The sequence below is a fragment of the Dipodomys spectabilis genome, unplaced genomic scaffold, assembly GCF_019054845.1.
Source record: "Dipodomys spectabilis isolate Male_0828 unplaced genomic scaffold, ASM1905484v1 ptg000089l, whole genome shotgun sequence".
In the NCBI taxonomy this organism is placed as follows: domain Eukaryota; kingdom Metazoa; phylum Chordata; class Mammalia; order Rodentia; family Heteromyidae; genus Dipodomys; species Dipodomys spectabilis.
In genome coordinates this window covers 777,120-794,431 of record NW_024870766.1, presented here as the reverse complement: position 1 = coordinate 794,431, position 17,312 = coordinate 777,120, and the positions used below count along the sequence as shown (strand labels likewise).

At 39.9% G+C, this 17,312-nt stretch overlaps 1 protein-coding gene across 1 annotated transcript in view; it reads right to left on the bottom strand.

Moving 5' to 3' along the window:
• Slc25a13 (solute carrier family 25 member 13) overlaps positions 1-17,312 on the bottom strand; it is a 160,862-nt gene that overhangs the window by 40,052 nt on the left and 103,498 nt on the right. Inside the window, exons 12-13 of the mRNA XM_042684629.1 lie at positions 6,076-6,128; positions 4,684-4,764 (exon numbers count right to left, since the gene is read on the bottom strand). Of these exons, the coding sequence (XP_042540563.1) occupies positions 4,684-4,764; positions 6,076-6,128 (134 nt within the window). The remainder of the gene's footprint in view (positions 1-4,683; positions 4,765-6,075; positions 6,129-17,312) is intronic.

The following is a 17,312-nucleotide window of genomic DNA, read 5'->3' as shown; positions in this document are numbered from 1 at the left end:
TGCGTAAGTTTCTATCTAAAAACCACGAACTGTTCTTATTGTACCCGATCTGAAGTAAACACTAAAAGCAAACATTTACATGGCTCACGTATGTTCTTCATGACATAAAATGGGAAGATATGTATTGGAATGAAAACCAAGTTTATCTCACGGTAGGTTTGTCTCTGGATATGAAGAAGGGAAAAACAACTAGAACAGATACACGAGAACCTCATTTTCAAGTTTGTGATTTTAAGTTAAGTGGGAATACATTTGTGTCTGCATCTTTCATGTTTTCCAAAAGTTAAAAAAAAAACACAACTGAATGTAATGTTAAAAAGATGAGTCTAAGAATTTGCCTTAAAAATGACATCTGGTGGTACATGCATATAATCTTAGCAACTGATGCTGAGGCAGAGGCATAAAGATCACATGTTCAAGGCCAGCTTGGGGCTACACAGGAAGTTACAGGCCAGCGTGGGCAAGACCCTGTGTCTAAACAAAAGACAACTGATACATCACTATACAAAAACAAGCATTAAGAAGCCCCACATATATGAGAATTGGTATAACAGGGAAAGCAGAGGCAGATGACAGCTGCAGGGTACTATCTATTTGCAGGGGAAAACAATTAAAATTACTGCTCATTCCATGTTTTCCCAATGGTGGCACTCTTACCAATCCCTTTCAGAACTAGTGATGTGAGTTTACCAATGGTTTATCCCATTCAAAATGAATATAAACACCCATAAGCAGGCATACACAGGAGTGAATCACAATAGGAAATACTGGGAATACAATATCAAAAAATATAGTTCAAAAGCATGTTCACTTATTTTCCAAATAGTATCCCTTTTCCATTGGCATATAAGTAACTTTTACTAACTATGAACTTTATGAGCAGAGGTTCATATGTTGTAGACATAGCTTTTCTGGTGAATATTAATTTTAATGTGAGACAAATTCATCACCTTATTTATATTTCTCCCTTAAAAACCAATTCTGATATGGGTGCTAGTGGCTCACACCTATAATCCTAACTATTCAGGAGGCTGCTATCATAGGATTATGGTTTAAAACCAATCCCTGCAGAAAAGTTTCTAAGACTCTATCTCCAATTGACTAATAAAAAGCTGGACTGACAGCATGGTTCAAATGGCAAGAGTGCCAATCACAAACAAAAATGTTGAGCAAGAGTGTAAAGCACTAAGTTCAAATTCTGGAACCAGAAACACAAACAACAAATACTAAACCAAACTCAAACCCAATCCCCATATCCTAAATATGGTACCCTTGCTTTTCTTAGCTATTCTTCTTATTAATATCAAAGAATCAAAACTAATGATCCCAGATTCCCCATGATTTTAACCCCGTATTTCCACTGGATACACAAAAGATAGAAAACTGTAACCTATACATCATATGGCATTGCACAGATTAAAAAAATTTTTTTTAACAAATATGAAACAATGGTAGCATACCCAGAGATAGCATGCCAGTTTTTACATCATTGGAAATGGGGTAGTAGTCACAGGCTCTCTCCCCTCTAACACATTTGCTGTCACTAACAGTTCCTGACCCACAAAAGGGGAAGGGTAAAAAGAAAGAGAAGGATATCTATGTTCAGTACAAGGAAACTAGAAGGCCCAGGTCCCTATCAGAACCACTGCAACTATCAGCCTAAAATATTTTAGAATGCAGAAATCTACTCACAGAGAAAATGCAACCACAAAGAACTCTTTCAGACATCAAGTTTATAAACCCCAGTGTTAGCATCTAGTTTAGTCTTGCTTGAACTCTGCTGAATATATCACTACAGCTAACTGTAAATCTACAAAAAGCTTCAGAGAACAAGTCCAATTTTAGATTCCAAACTAAAATAAAAGATCCCAATGTAAAAAAAATGAGCTTAAAAATAAGGTCAAACTTTTGTATGTGTCAGATACGGTTATATCAAAAACAAAAAAAGGAATGGGTTAAAATTTATTCCTGTTAAGAGCTCATGACTGTGTTCTTCCAAGTATACTACCACTTTCATTTTTCTAAAAAGAATAATAAATAAAGCAAGACTGTGTGGCTAAGCACTATGAAGTTATGAGGTTAAGAGACAAGAATCTCCCAGCATATTTTCCCTGTTTTTGTAGAAGTCAGATTATAAAACAGAAAAGGCCTTGTTCAAGAAGGAACCAGTTTTGGTTGTGAGTGCGTAAGTCACCCATGTGTACAAGCTTTCAGTAATAATGAAGCAAGGTGAGCTCCCCAGGGACTTGAAAGTCATTGCCCAGCAATGCTTGGCTGAACTAAGGCAGGGAACTGCTCATTTGACACAGGCTCACAAAACCCTTTGTATTTCCAGTTGGACAGAGCAGGCTGTGGAACATAAGTTTTTCTAAGTACACACTGGTTCTGATTAGGGAAAGTTTTGCTAAAGCCTGTAAGAATAGACACTGCTGCTATTTAGCCTGCATGTGCAGGCGACCGCACGTTTGCTTGCACGCGCGCGCACGCGCGCACACACACACACACACACACACATGCACGCACGCATGCACACGCACACAAAGACGGACTCGTCTGCCAGATGCTAGTGGTTCAAACCTGTAATTCTAGCTATTCAGAAGGCTGAGCTCTAAAGATCATGGTTTGAAGCTAGCCCAAGTAGGAAAGTCTATACGACTTTTATCTCCAATTAATCACCAAAAAGCTGGAAGTGGAACAGTAGTTTAAGTGGTAAAACATTAGCCTTGCGCTTAAAGCTACAGGACAGGGCCCAGACCCTGAGTTCAAGACCCAGTTCTGGCAGGTGCGTGCGGTCCCCTACTCCCCTGCCCACAATGTTATACGTTCTATTTAGAGATCGAAAGACTTCTAGCAGCTGACTACTTCCCACAGGACTGCTTATCTGACTATAAGCTCTTACTTCATGAAGCAGTGACTGAAGGAAAGAGGAGGTGACTGTAAAATACTAAGGACCATTCTACCTACCTTTGAGATGAAGGATGGCAAACTTCATTTTGAAATTTTTTAGGTAAAGCCCGAGTGGCTCCAATTTTAATCCTGTGTTTAGAACAGATCAGAAAAAGGGCTGCACCTTTTTATAGTAACGAGGCACCACGTCTGGTGCCAATCTGTATTCTGCATTGGAAAACAAGACCACCTACAGAGGGCACCTCGACAGTATGTGCCACAGCCAGTCTCATTGGCACCACAGGCATGTGAAGGCAAAATGTTTTCAGTAAGAAAATACACCTCCGGGCACCATGCCAGGATGACTGCCAGAATCTTGAGTAGCATCACAAAATTTGTTTTGCATTTTAAATTCTTGGAGAGATCTATAATCGCGTCTTTATAGTAGGTTTAAAATCTAACTTAAAAAGAAAAAACCCACCTCCACCTGACCTACTGAAATGCTATGTTACCTTCAGCCCCTGGCAATTATTGGCTAGATCTAACCCATGGAAACACTAATTTAAAAATGCGATAACCCATATCCTCCAGTGGAACCTGTGGGGTTGTCTGAAATGAAGTGTACTTATGAAGGAGAACAGTTTCAGGCAATTCCTGCTGTTCTCTGTGGTTATTATTGTGCCTTTTTAGTGAAGACATTAAAGGCTCCCTCTTTCCATCCTAAATTCACAGACTATGAGGATCCTACCTAGCTATCTCTGACAGGTCAGTGATCAAACAGAGAGCCAGGCAGTAGCCAGATTCCATACATCTCTCAAAATTTACCAGGAACCAGCACTACTGATCCCCTGCCACTTTTTAAAGAGCTACCATTCAACATCAGATAGGACAATAAACTCTCACACAAGCATGAATATGTGCAAGTGTCTGTTCAGCTTCTAAACTCAATGGTTTTTCAAGAAAAAAAATTAGGGGTGACATTGTACTCATAAACTAATGAAACCCTGTTGTATGACTTAAAGTATAACAATTAAAAATTTATTTTGTGAATAACACTTGCTATTGAGAAGCAGTTAATTAAAAAAGGAAAGAGAAAGACTTCACAATTCTTCTAAGAAAAGATATTTGAAGTTAGATATTATCTTGACTGAGTGATCAAAGCCTGTTTCTGTAATGAAGCTTGCTTTTAAATAACACAAATCTTTGTGTGTGGGTTCATCTACTTAATGTACCTGCATTCACATAGACAAATTGGTACATGAGATAGCGATGGAAAAAGTTTTGCTGAACTTCAGAACAAGACGCAGTCTGCTCAATGTGACTATGCGGAGATCTTCAGCCAGCTCTTGCACAGCCTCTTCCTCCCAGAAGCACTGAAGGCTGGGAGGGTTGTAGCCACTTGCATAGAAAAGCAAAGCAGAAAGCAATGGTTGCTGGCTCCATGCTACAAATTTTAGTGCCTGACCCAGCAGAGGGTACCACGAGGAAAGAATGTACTACAAATTAATTTTAGAAAGGGTTCGCAAAGATCTTTCAAAGGCCAAACACTCCTGCCACAAATGACTTCTACAGCAGACCAACCACAAGCAATGATGAATTGAACAGGCATGACTTAACAGGCAATAAGATCAGAAACATTTACCCTTCACCTCAGGAATGGCCGCCTGTCTAGGAAACACAGCCCTGGTACAAGATCTGTGGTTAAACAGAAGCTTAGTTCATATTTGCTGACCATGACAGTGATATGTATGTAAAACAAGATTTTTCAAATGTAGGCAATCTGCAAAAGGTACTTACGCAGCCTCCAGCAAGAATTTCTGCTGTCACTGGGACAGAACCATCTTTGTGCATAAACTTATCCCTCACAAAATCATTCACCTTGAAGAAAAATATTTATAGAAGCTGATGAAAAATATAAACAAAGTCATTAAACACAAATAATATGCATCTGTTAATATATATTCATTTTTTGTCTACTGTATAATTCAACAGATCTAATACGGTTTGAGAGAAGTATTTTAATAGCATACATATGGTTTTGAAAAGGTAAAATATATATTCCTTCTTAACGTTGTAGGGAGAAAAAATATAAAATGACTTAGAAGCTCAAAATTCATAAAAGTCCTGCAGTCACAATAGTAAGAAACACTGATAGTTCAAACAACATAAACCCATACATTTTATAATTTAAAAACTATCTTGTAAGGTATGAGTAAAAAAATCACTTTTAAGTCTAACAAGATTTAATCTAAAACACTCCTCACTGAGACCAATTTTTTAGATTTTTTTTCAGCTTAGTAGCAATTCAGTATCTAAAAATTCCTCAAAGATCTCAAAGAGCATCAATTGCATTAATTAAGTATAATATTTTGAAAGTGATATGTACTACAAGCCATTTTAAGACATATATAGGCCAGAGAAGATTAACTATTTCAAAATCACACAATAAAATGGTGTAAGAATTTCAGGATTGAAATTCCATGGCCAAATCTAAAACTTGGAACTGAACTTTCTGGGACTTTCAAGCCTCAGTTGAGTTACAACCAAACTTCTGCAAACACTCAAAGGAGTACCAATCACTTGTCAACATGAGCCAGGTACGGGGTAAACAACATGATGTAAGGTCAACTTCAACTAGAACACAAAGATCTCAGTATTTGGCTTTGGCAAATGCTAGTGTGACACACCCTACACATTCTATTAAAAGCAGGTGTAATTGAAAGAGGACCACTTTGAAGTCAGAAAGTCTGAGTTGCAATTCTAGTTCTCCTGCTCATGAGTTATGTGGCCATAGGTAAACTGTCTAAACCCTGAGGCCTCACTCTCCTTATCTCTACACAGTAGATCACACTTTGCTTGAGATTAAAACAATAAGATTACGAATGTCAAGTGCCTAATATGGGATGTATGGAGGGAAAACTCTGCTGCTGCTGCACCACTGCTATTGCTCTAAGGAAAAGATGATGGTAAAACCACCAAGAGTGTTCTCCAAGGTCATTATCACATTTTGAAGGTTCAGTGTTAAATGGGAAATAATGAAAAGCCATGTGTGGTGAGAGAGACTCTGACCTTCAAATTAGTTAGCGCCTTTGAGGAACCACCAACCTGCTGATTCACAGAAGATTACCTATTAGATTCTTAAGTATGTGCAAATTCCCTTCGTAAGAAACTCCAACTCAAAAGACTTACTGTAAGTTTTATGGCCTTCTCTGGGGCGACTCCCAATAACTGTGGCAGCAAACCTAAAAATCAACAAGGAGCAGAAGTATATTAAATAAATTAGCATTAACTAAACAAATCAACAGCTCTGTAGAGGGGATCACCACTTAAAAACTGGGGCAATCTTTGCTGCAATTTTCTGCTATTACCTTTAATGAGAATACTTGAGATGGAATGTTGAAGTACTAACTTCTAACAGCCACAGCAGCCCCTTTTACTTTATGGATCATTTGCACATTGGGTCAATCCACAGTAAGTGATGCAGGAAATCTCATTATTACAGGAAAGTATGTCTCTACCTTCTCCCTTCCCACACCTCCTACTCAGTGGACTTTATTAAATATAGAACAATATACTGATAGATGGATAGACTGTTTTTGCCCTCCTTTAAATGCCCGTAGATCAGGCATTCGTTTTTGGAACAACTCTAACTTGGGGATGAGCACCTTATATGGTAGGGCACGCTCTTACTCCTCTTACATTAGAAAAAGGCGATTGGAAAAAAGATTCGTTCTGAGAAGAGCAATAGATAAAGCAAAGGAAGCAGAGTGGAAACATGCCAATGGTACTCAAGAATGGAAAACACTACCATCCTGGCCCATGTGGAGGAGTCATAAGGAAGTAGCCCAAGGAACCGGAGTCATAGGGAAGTAGCCCAAGGAACCAATGGCTAGATACTGTTGCCACTATCTAGGGCAAGATCCTGAGCCTGATATACTCTCACTCAGATGAGCAGTATATAGAAGGTTCGAAGCAGATGAGTGATATGCCTGCTGCTGGACAAGGTAAGAATGCTGGCTGTGTGGGAATGTTATGTCACACATGTATGTCCTAGGAAGGAAGGGGTGGGAGAGAACAACCACTCTTGACTAAGTCTGCTCAATCTTTAGCATGACCAGCTGGGGAGAGCTGAAGAAACCTGTGGAAAGTAACGTTTGGGTTGACCCATGAACAGCTATGTTTTGGACATGTTCAGCTGAATTGGGAGTCAGGCAAGAGTCAAAGCACTAGGGAGAAGTGCGGCCTTCGCCAGGTGTGGCAGTAAAAACAGTAGGGGACTATATATCTGGGCTTAAAAACACTATTTTCATGTATTTTTTTCTAGGAAAAGAAATAAGTGAAAATCAAAGACTAATGTCTTCTTAGATATTTACCCTGAGCTGAGGAAAAAATACATTTAGACCGTACATCCTGATGCCTTTACAAAGGGTTTCAGAGTGCTAGCCATTGTCTAATTCATCTACACAGAAGGTCTACTTGTCAGGCACCAGTGGCTCATGCCTATAATCCTAGCTACTCAGGAGGCTGACATCTGAGGATCGTGGTTCGAAGCCAGCAAGGGCAGAAATGTCCCTGTGAGACTCTTCCCTCTAATTAACCACTCAAAAAACTGGAAGCAGCACTGTGGCTCAAGTGGTAGAGTCCTAGTCTTGCGCAAGAGTTCAAGGACAGCGCTCAGGCCCTGAGATCCAGCCCCACAACTCATTCTCTCTCTCTCTCTCTCTCTCTCTCTCTCTCTCTCACACACACACACACACACACACACACACATATACACACAAAGAAAGTTTACTTGGCAGACTCTTCTGAACAACCAGCTCTGCTATATACACTGTGAAGCAGCAGCCCGAGGCCAGAGATTCTTGATCCTGTATGTCTCTAGCATGTGGGTATGTTTGAGGAGCATGAGCTTTAAAACATAATCTAACTAAGCTTCTTGCAAAAAAAGAACTGGCAGCCTGGATCTTTTTCTGACACCACAGCAATCTTTCTAGATTAGGAAAGGCTCTACTTTTTAGACAAGACCCTGAATCCAAGGTCTCCACTCTGCTCTAATGCTGGTACTTCAATGAGCACAAGTGCCAGTTTTTATTTTTATTACTCTTGTTGATATCCTCACAATAGAATTTTTTTGTTTGATTTTTGTTGCAGATGGAAGGGAAAATGTGTCTCAACATCATGACACATTTAGGACTGGGCAAAATTACTGGAGACTGTGGTTAAACCACAGATCTAATAATACATAATAGTGGTATTATCCAGGGTATTTACTGCACACCAGGTATTACTAATACTAATGCTTTATGTGAATTAACACATTTAATCCTCATAACTGTGTTCAGGGCACACTATTTTTATTCCCATCAATGAAGAAATAAGCCAACTTCAATGGAGTTGCCTAAGTTCACTCAGTTGTTAGATGGGAAGTGGCTTTCAATCCAGATGGTCTGGCTCCAGAGGGGCATTGGCAAGATTCTGTAGATATGGAGGACGGCTTTAAAAGTAAAATGTTTCACCAGGTGCTGGTGGCTTATGCCTATAATCCTAGCTATTTGGGAGACTGAGAATGGGAGGACTGAGGTTCAAGGCTAGACAGAAAAGTTCATGAGAACCCACAGCTAAGCACAGTGGTATATGTGCCTATCATCCCAAGCTAGTTGGGAGGCTAAGACTGGGAGGATTGCAGTGGCAAACCAGCCTGCCCAGAAGAGTCCATCACCATCAAGAAAAGCTCAGGCCTGTGATCCCAGATAAAAATAAGAGGTCTAAACTAAGTGGATCATGGCTCTAGCATGTGCCAGAGCAAGAAATGAGACCATACTTCAAAAATAACCAGCAAGCTGGGCACCGGTAGCTCATGCCTATAATCCTAGCTACTCAGGAGGCTGAGATCTGAGGATCATGCTTCAAAGCCAGCCCGGGCAGGAAATTCCATGACACTCTTATCTCCAATAAACCACTAGAAAACCAGAAGTGGTGCTGTGGCTCAAGTGGGAGAGCGCTTGCCTTGAGCTGAAGAGCACAGGGACAGCACCCAGGCCCAGAGTTCAAGCCCTACAACCGACAAACCAGCTATGAAGACACAGCTTAAGTGGTACCATACTAGCCTAGTAAGCATGAAGCTCTGAATTCTAACCCCACTACCTCCCTAATTAAAAACAAAAAAAGTTAAAAGTTGTAACAGCAGAAAAAGGACACAACAAGGGCAGAGACCAGAGCTAGGAAGAATTAAAGTAATATAATCAGAAGTCAAGAGTTTCTTTATATTAAATAAAGGTCAATTCAGTAAGAGAACCAAAGTGAGCACTCATTCCTAAGACCTGGAAAAGATGTCAGCACTGAGGTAGGCAGTGAATAGGAACAATTTTTACTTTTAATCTACTATGGCTAAGCATCAAAATACAGGTAGTTGTAATCTGTGGATATGATGTGTCAAGTCCACTACAAATGTGGAGTTGACATGTCTAGTTTTAGGTAAATGCTCTTTGGGAAGCCTCATGATCTGTGGGACAATGAAAAGTTGCAGAGGTGGGAATTCTAGTAACACTCTGTACACCTAGACTTCTGAGGGAAGAGGGTATCATGGCTCAGTAAACCTAAAGCCAACTTCCTAGTTAGAGCACTTCATCATAGTCATATTTAAAGCTCAAGTGAATATATGTTTGACATCTGTGTAACTCAGCAAAAAAAAAAAAAATCAGGTTTCTAATATAAGATGTTTCTGGAAATTCATTTTAACCATTTGAAACAGAGATTGAATGTGTGTGTTGTTTCTAACTTGTCAAAACTGCAGTCCATTTTCCAACTGCCTTGACTGAAATTTATTAGTGTGGTTGGTTTCTAATCTACTCTTTGGAGTCCAACTCCATCGGCACATATGGCAATGCTTCCTTAGCAAAGTTCACTCCACCGGGGGCTGCTAATGCGTGAAAAGATTTACAGGGCACAGAATTAATACCGTGTTTTGTCTTCAAATTTCATAGGTTGGAGATATAAATCATATTGTCCTTTCTAATTCTAGCCCCTGTACAACTCAATGAGAACTCAGCTAGAGATGTAGGACCTAAGTCCCAGGTCAGAAGCTTACCTTTTTCCTTCACAACCTCAAAGGTATTTATTCCCTTGAGTAATGTGCACTATTTTTTTTTTAATCTAAGAACTTTTGAGAAATATAATTCTATCAATTCAGAGTTGGCAAAAGTCTGGGAAAGAAATTCATTAACAATGTTAGCCCAAGCTAAGTGCTGGTGGCTCATGTCTGTAATCTTTACTTGGGTGACTAAGATTGGGAGGACCCCAGTTGGAGGCCGGGCCAGGCAGAGAAGTTTGTGAGATTCCTACTCCACAGAGATGCATATAGTGGCACATGCCTGTTATCCTAGTACAGCTAGTAGCCTAACATGGATGGCTCTGCACCTATGTGAGTACCTAGACAAGAAGTCCCTATCTCAAAAACAATGAGCAGAAAGCAGGTCCAGAAGTGTGGCTCAGTGATAAGAGAGCCTGGGTAGCAAGTGTTCAAGCATCAGTACTGCCAAAACAAAACCAAACCTTCACAAAACCAAATGCTAAGCCATTTAAAGCAATTAACTTCCAATGGAATGGCAGCAAAATGAATGGTTTTATGGTACAGGTTTTAGAGGTAGATAGACAGACCTCGATGGAATTCTAGGTTTGTACCTCTGTTGTGGTGAGTGATCTTGGATAAGTTACTCTTTGAATTCAATGAAATTCTTCACTGCTAAAAACAAGCATGCTGGGGCTGGGAAGGTGGCTCAGTGGCAGAGTGCTTGCCTTGCATGCATGAGGCCCTGGGTTCAATTCCTCAGTACCACATAAGCAGAAAAAGCTGGAAGTGGCGCTTTGGCTCAGGTGGTAGAGTGCTAGCCTTGAGCTGAAGAGCTGAGGGACAGTGCTCAGGCCCAGAGTTCAGGCCCCATGACCAACAACAACACACACACACAAAAATAAATAAATAAAAACAAGCATGCTAATTACTATTTGCTAGTTTATTTTTCATAACATGAAAATCAGATAATTCATCACTTATTTTATATTCAAGAACCGTTAGTACTTGATGCTATGTTTTCAATTTTTCTTTCTCTTTTTCTTTTAAGTCATAGGCTTGAGTTTAGGGCCTGGGCTCTGTACCTGAGCCTTTTTTGCTCAAGTTCAGCACTCACCACTTTGAGCCACAGATCCACTTTTGGTTTTCTAGTGATTAATTGGAGTAATAGTCTCATGGACTTTCCTGCCCAGGTCGGCTTTGAACTTCCATCCTCAGATCTCACACTCCTGGGTAGCTAGGATTACAGGCGTGAGCCACCAGTGCTGGCTTTTTTCAGTCTTTGCCTGGATTCATTTCTTGTTTACAGAGACAGCTCAGAGTAACCAATATCCATAATACAGAATTAGGGGTATAATGGTTGTTCCAGTGACATTTTCCCTATCCTTGGAAAAGCTGACCTTAAGCAGTGAGAGCCCTCATGGTTTGAGAATGTCTAGGGGCCCCATGCACTGAAGGAAAAGGTAATGAACTAGCCTCTTCAGCTATATGTTATCAAGGTAGGTTAAAAAATATAATCTTTTTAAAACTTGGCTGATAAGCAAGTTTTTACAATATTTTTACTAGCTATCAGAAAAGCTAAGGGATTAAAGCATTGGTCCAACAGGCAGACTTTAAATTATTGGCTGTGCATAATTGTCTGCTAGTTACCTAATCACTTTATACCTCCATTTCCACACCTATTACTGGAAATTCCCACTAATAATGGGATTAGTCTCTTTGTAAAATGGGACTAGAATAATTCTACCATCTTCTTGGGTGAGGGTGGTCATGGAGCAGGCATCAATCAATATCATGCCTTTCCCTCTGCCTCCCCATCAGGAATAGCAGACTCTTTGGGAAAGCAGTGAAGCCAGGTTGATGGCAAAAAACAACTGTAGTCACACAAAGCCAATGATCCAAAGAACACTGCTAGATAAGAGAAGCAAAACAACAAGGGAAGGGGTAACAAGGTTTGACAAGAAATTTACTCATTGCCTTACTCATATCCTGTAACCCCTCTGTACAGCATCTTTACGATAAAATAAAATTTAAAAAATAAATAAAAAGAAAAAAGATTTCATTTTTGGAAAGAAAGGAAGAAGAAAGAAGTCCAAACAAAACCCAGTTCAAATAAGGCCAACATAACCTGAAAAAGACAGCAAAGAGTACATAAAGTAGATATACAGGCAGAGACAAGAGTCAGAATTTAATGGGTCAATGGAGTCCATAAGACACTCTATACCCAGTGCCAAAGCCGAAGCCAGTACACTGTTGTCATCTAGTTTCAACCAAGTGGCACCTTCCTCTCAGACCTCACTGTGGAAGCCACTGTGCTTGCCCCAAGCTCCCAAGAGTCTCACTCCTTGCTTTCAACGTCAGATTAACCTTCTTTGTGAAGCTATCAGCACTCCCAGCAGCCAGGACTCAGGGCTTTTCTACTTGCTCCTGTATCCAGGCCCTTCTCTCCCCCACCAGTTCAAGCTTTCTTTCCTTGCCCCCCTCTTCCTCCCATTTGTCTGTCGCTTTTGACTCATATTGCCCCAGGCATGAAGCGCTTCCACCTTCCCCAGCACACTATCCCCTTTCAAAGCCCTCATCACAGTTCAGTGCTCCTCAGACTCTCTGGGCCACTCCCTATGCTGCCAAGTAGGTTGGGGAAAGGGCAGGGAGCAAAGGCAGGGATTTCAATACCTGTTTAATCAGGGTTCGATGCCTTCCTCAAACTGTCAGGTACCATCTGTTTAAGCTATGGCTCAGGATGTCTTTAGGAATCTAAGTATAAAAACTAATTGAATCTGATTCCGTTTTAGGGAAAAGGTCAGTACTTCTGACTCCTTCCTCTGTGGTGTGGTTTTCCAGAACTGAAGACCATTAGGAGGATGAATCATACAATCTTTCAGTCTCTTACTCCAGTGACAACTTTCAGGATCCGGGCTCTTTTTTCTTCTACCTAAACAATGAGCTTTTCATTTATTTCTCTCATTGCAGTCTCAGCAATGCTAGTAACAAGTTATACAGGATAGAAACTAGTTCAATTGCTGATGGTTCCTTCTCCAGGCTACACTGAATTCTGTGTTTTTGATACCTTTCCTGATTTTCCAAGCTCAATATTGTTCTTATCTTGCTCTCCAAAGCTTCTACCAATGTTCTCACCACCCCACCCCCGTAGTTGGAGTTTCAACTGTCTTAGACTCAGCTGATAATGCACTGCAGTTGAATCACTAGAGATTTCAGGAGACCTGATAAGTTAATGAGTGAACTGTCCACATCTTTTCCTCATTCTTGGTTTCATATGTTCAAACATCTGTCTTTTGATTTTTTTCACAGTTTAACATCATAACTGAAAACATGAAGAAAGTGACCAAGGAAAGAAGATTTAAACCAATCTATTTTGCATTACTTAAAAGTTTTGGTGGATAATGGTAGATATATGACTCAGGGAAGTTCACAAATTAACTGATTTCTCCCAAGATGTGCTTTAAATAATGCAAACAGACATGGAAATTTCAATCATTTTACATTGGACCTAGGAGTTTTTAATCTTTCTTTTAATCTACAAGAACTGTTGAGAGGGCTGAGAAGGTGGTTCAGTGGTAGAGCGCTTGCCTTGCATGCGTGAGACCCTGGGTTCAATTCCTCAGCACCACATAAGCAAAAAGAAAAAAGCTGGAAGTGGTGCTGTGGCTCAAGTGGTAGAGTGCTAGTCTTGAGCTGAAGAGCTGAGGAACAGCGCCCAGGCCCAGAGTTCAGGCCCCACGACCGGACCCAAAAAAAAAAAAAAAGAACTGTTGAGGAAGAAGCAATCTAACCAGAAGTCTACAGAATTTGGATTCTGCCTACTAAGTGCCATCAGCCATGGAAGGAGACCTGGCTCACACTAGCTCCTTGATAAGTTCCTTCTTAAACATGTACAGATCCATGACTTCCCGAGATATTCCACAAAATCCTCTAGATGTCACCTTGAGAACATTCCGGGATGGAAGGTTTCTTTGCAATACAGAAGCAACTTGCCATTGACACATCCAAAAATTTGCAAGCCTGTATTTTTAACTAGCTGATCCCTCTACCCACTTCCCCTGCTCCAGTTTCAAATTAAATCTAATTCACAAAATGATCTATATTTTTTTGGGGGGGGGGATTTTCTTTAGGACTTCTACCAACAGTCCCTCTTCTAGAATGTATTTCTGATAGACCCTGACTTCTCTTATATATATTTTTATTTACTCGAAGGTTCTTCCAAAACATTCCATTCTGAGAGACTCCTCATCTCACTGCCTGCATGACAGGAAGGTGTTGTAAAATTCGAAAACAGAAATTAGTTATCCAGGAACATTAAGAGCCTTTCATTATGGACTATTACCTAATCAACTGTTTCTCTTAAATATGCCCAGTCTGTGAAAGACCAAGGACTGACTCATCTCTGGTTATGCAGTTCCTTCAGATCCAGCTGGAGAGAAATTCATTAAAGCGAACAAGTTAAATCAGTATGGGACTGGGGAAGAAACAGACGGACTTTTTACAAGCGACTTAGGAAGCCCTGGATTATCCCAGATTATTATTTCTCTGGTGGTCAGATTTTCAAAAACTGCAAAAAAATAAAAATAAATCTAGGTAAAGTAGTCATTTTCTTATAAAGAACACAGATTGCATCACCAAGGTTTGTGGAGCCAGAGACTTAAGATTCTTACGTGGATCTTTGCCAGCAAGTAAAACATAAATAAAATCTGGGTCTCATAGAGACAAAGAAACAGAGACCTACATTGAAGAAAAGAAGAGAATTAACCAGTTCACACATTAAAGTTGCTGATGTCTGTCTGTAGCTCGGCTATTGAAGACCACTGGCTGGCTGATCCTACAGTTCCCCAGCTATCTCATCTCCTAAGGACCATGGGCAGTGATTCAGATGTGCTCTCTGATTACTGCTGGACAACTTCCAGGATGGTGTACAGACGCTGTCAGCTGCTAGAGAAGGAAAAAAGCAAAACAATGCATTCTGAAGCACTGAAAGTATTCTCTGAAAATAACCTTCACTTTAGTTCCACAGGGAACTCCTTTTAAATTAAAAACAACAACAACAACAACAGTTGTATTCTTGTTGTAAGAGAAGGACAGTGTGATGAAAAATAATTTTTAACCTTATAAACATAATGTAAAGCCACATCTTTCAGAGCCATTTGCCAACGGTGAAGAAGAATACACAAAAGTAATTTTAAAACCAGGGAGATAGCTCCTAATATTTCCAAATTACCCTATTCAGGAAATATGAACCATTTTATACATTCACATGCATATACATATCTTGATGGAGAATTGCATGTTATGTAAATACTAAAACTGCTCATTTGAAACATGTTTATACATTAGACATGAACTCCAACATCATCTCAATTATTGTCAAGTGAAAGCATTAATAGCTGCAAGTTTTATTCTCAAAACTTAAATGTAACTGCTTTCCCCTGAAGTGACAAAAAAAAAAAAAAAACCCAAACAACTGAATTACATTTAACTAGAAATGGACAAGGAATTGCATGTAGGTATCTGATATCTTAGCTTTGTACATAAAGATCATAATGCTGCATCTCAAAAATACTTGGCTTTTAAATTTCCTACTCTGATTTCCTTTAATAAATTTGCCAGGATTTGCCTGTCTTTTCATATTGTTTGTCTCTTGCCCAATGATAAGCATTTACAAACACAGAGTGGCATATAATAACTGATCATGTGCAAAAAACTAGGGAATAGGCTCCTGACCAATTTAGAACAGGAATGAGTCATTTTTCATGGCAAGAATGTAAATTGCTATTTTTTTCTTTAACTTGAACTGTCTATCATCTCTTTGCTCTCAGGATGCAACTTATAGATTGGAACTTAACAAGAGTTTTATAGTAAATCTTTTGTTTTAAAATCCTCTGCTAGGAAAGATAAGAACTCAGAAAGAAATGAACATAGGTGACTCCCAGAGCTAATCTTCTTACAGTCACACTCTACTTGTTATCCTGACAGACAGCTCTGGCCTTTGCCCTTTGGGCTCAGCACCTCAAACAGGTTAAATAAATGGCTATTTATAACTCCTCAAAAGGCTGAAGAGCTGCTTCTTTAGTGTTCAGAATGAGCCTCAGCTCTATGTGCCAGCTCCCTTCCCTTCTCTGAGAAGTTAAAATTAGTCACACTCTTCTTACTCAGACAACAACTGAACCACCAAGAGATAGGAACCACTTTTCACAACCTATGTTGCTTAGCACTCAGTGCTCAAGTACACTTTGAACTCTTCTGTCCATGGGGTCAAAAGGACAGGTCACAGAAGAGAAATATAGCTATAATTAAGAATCATGGCCTGCCAGGTGTGATCACAGAGGAAAGTTTCAAACAAATGCAGTCAATACAAGCACACTGAAGACATTCAGCAGTGCTGCACAGGGCTCTCGCAACTCTAAAGGCACTCCTGATATTTATTTACTCCAATACTCATAAAAGCAAAGCTCATAAAAGTAGTTGGTAAAGCAAAGCCTTGGCGCAGACATTTGTTCTGAAAAGAGGGTTAAAAGTTTTCCTTTCACAAAGCCACCCACACAAGCAGGTAAGGTGGTCAATTTTGCTTAACTGGCCTCAAAGTAGGATCTGTGACATTAACCTTGTACTACTTGGGAGCCATTTCATTTGCAAGGGGGTTGTCACCAAGGGGGAAAACTATTTCAATGGAAGGCACTGACCCAATAGGGGTCATCATCAATCACCTGGGGTCAAAGACCTTCCCAATTGTAAGAAAGGGGGGAAGCGGGGAGGGAAGGAGGGAAGAGAAAAGATCAAAAGGCCTTTGATGAAGGTTATCTACCTATCTAATAGGATCTGCAAAAATGGAACTTCTCTACAGTTGGAAAGCTCCCAGCTTCTAAGGTGAGAGGAATTTTTGTTTTTCACATGGAAGTTTCCTTTGGAGAGAAACTGAAGTCAGCAGATGGCAGAAGAGGCCTAGAGGCCTGGGTTAGCATAGTTGCCAGTTTTATCTGCCTTGAACAGAACATTAAACACTATTTTCTTCTTTTAGAGCAAGCACTAGTAGGAAGAGGAGGGAAGACCTGCAGGTGGACAAATGGCAAAGCAGCAGGGCATCAAACACCTTGCAATTCTGTTTTTTAACTGATGCAAATACACTTTTTCTTCTTTTCAGAAGGCAGGTACAAAAGGGGAGGCAGGAAGTCAAGGTATGTGTTAGGCAATATTAGCAAAAAAAATCCAGAAAGGCTGTAGGATCCTTTGCCTTAGAGATGACATCTTCTTTGCTTAATAATCTTCAGTGACAAAATAAAGGTAGTTGGAGACATAATAAAAGATGAACTAGCTAGAGTGGATACAGTCAGATGATGTGAAGAGGTAACCT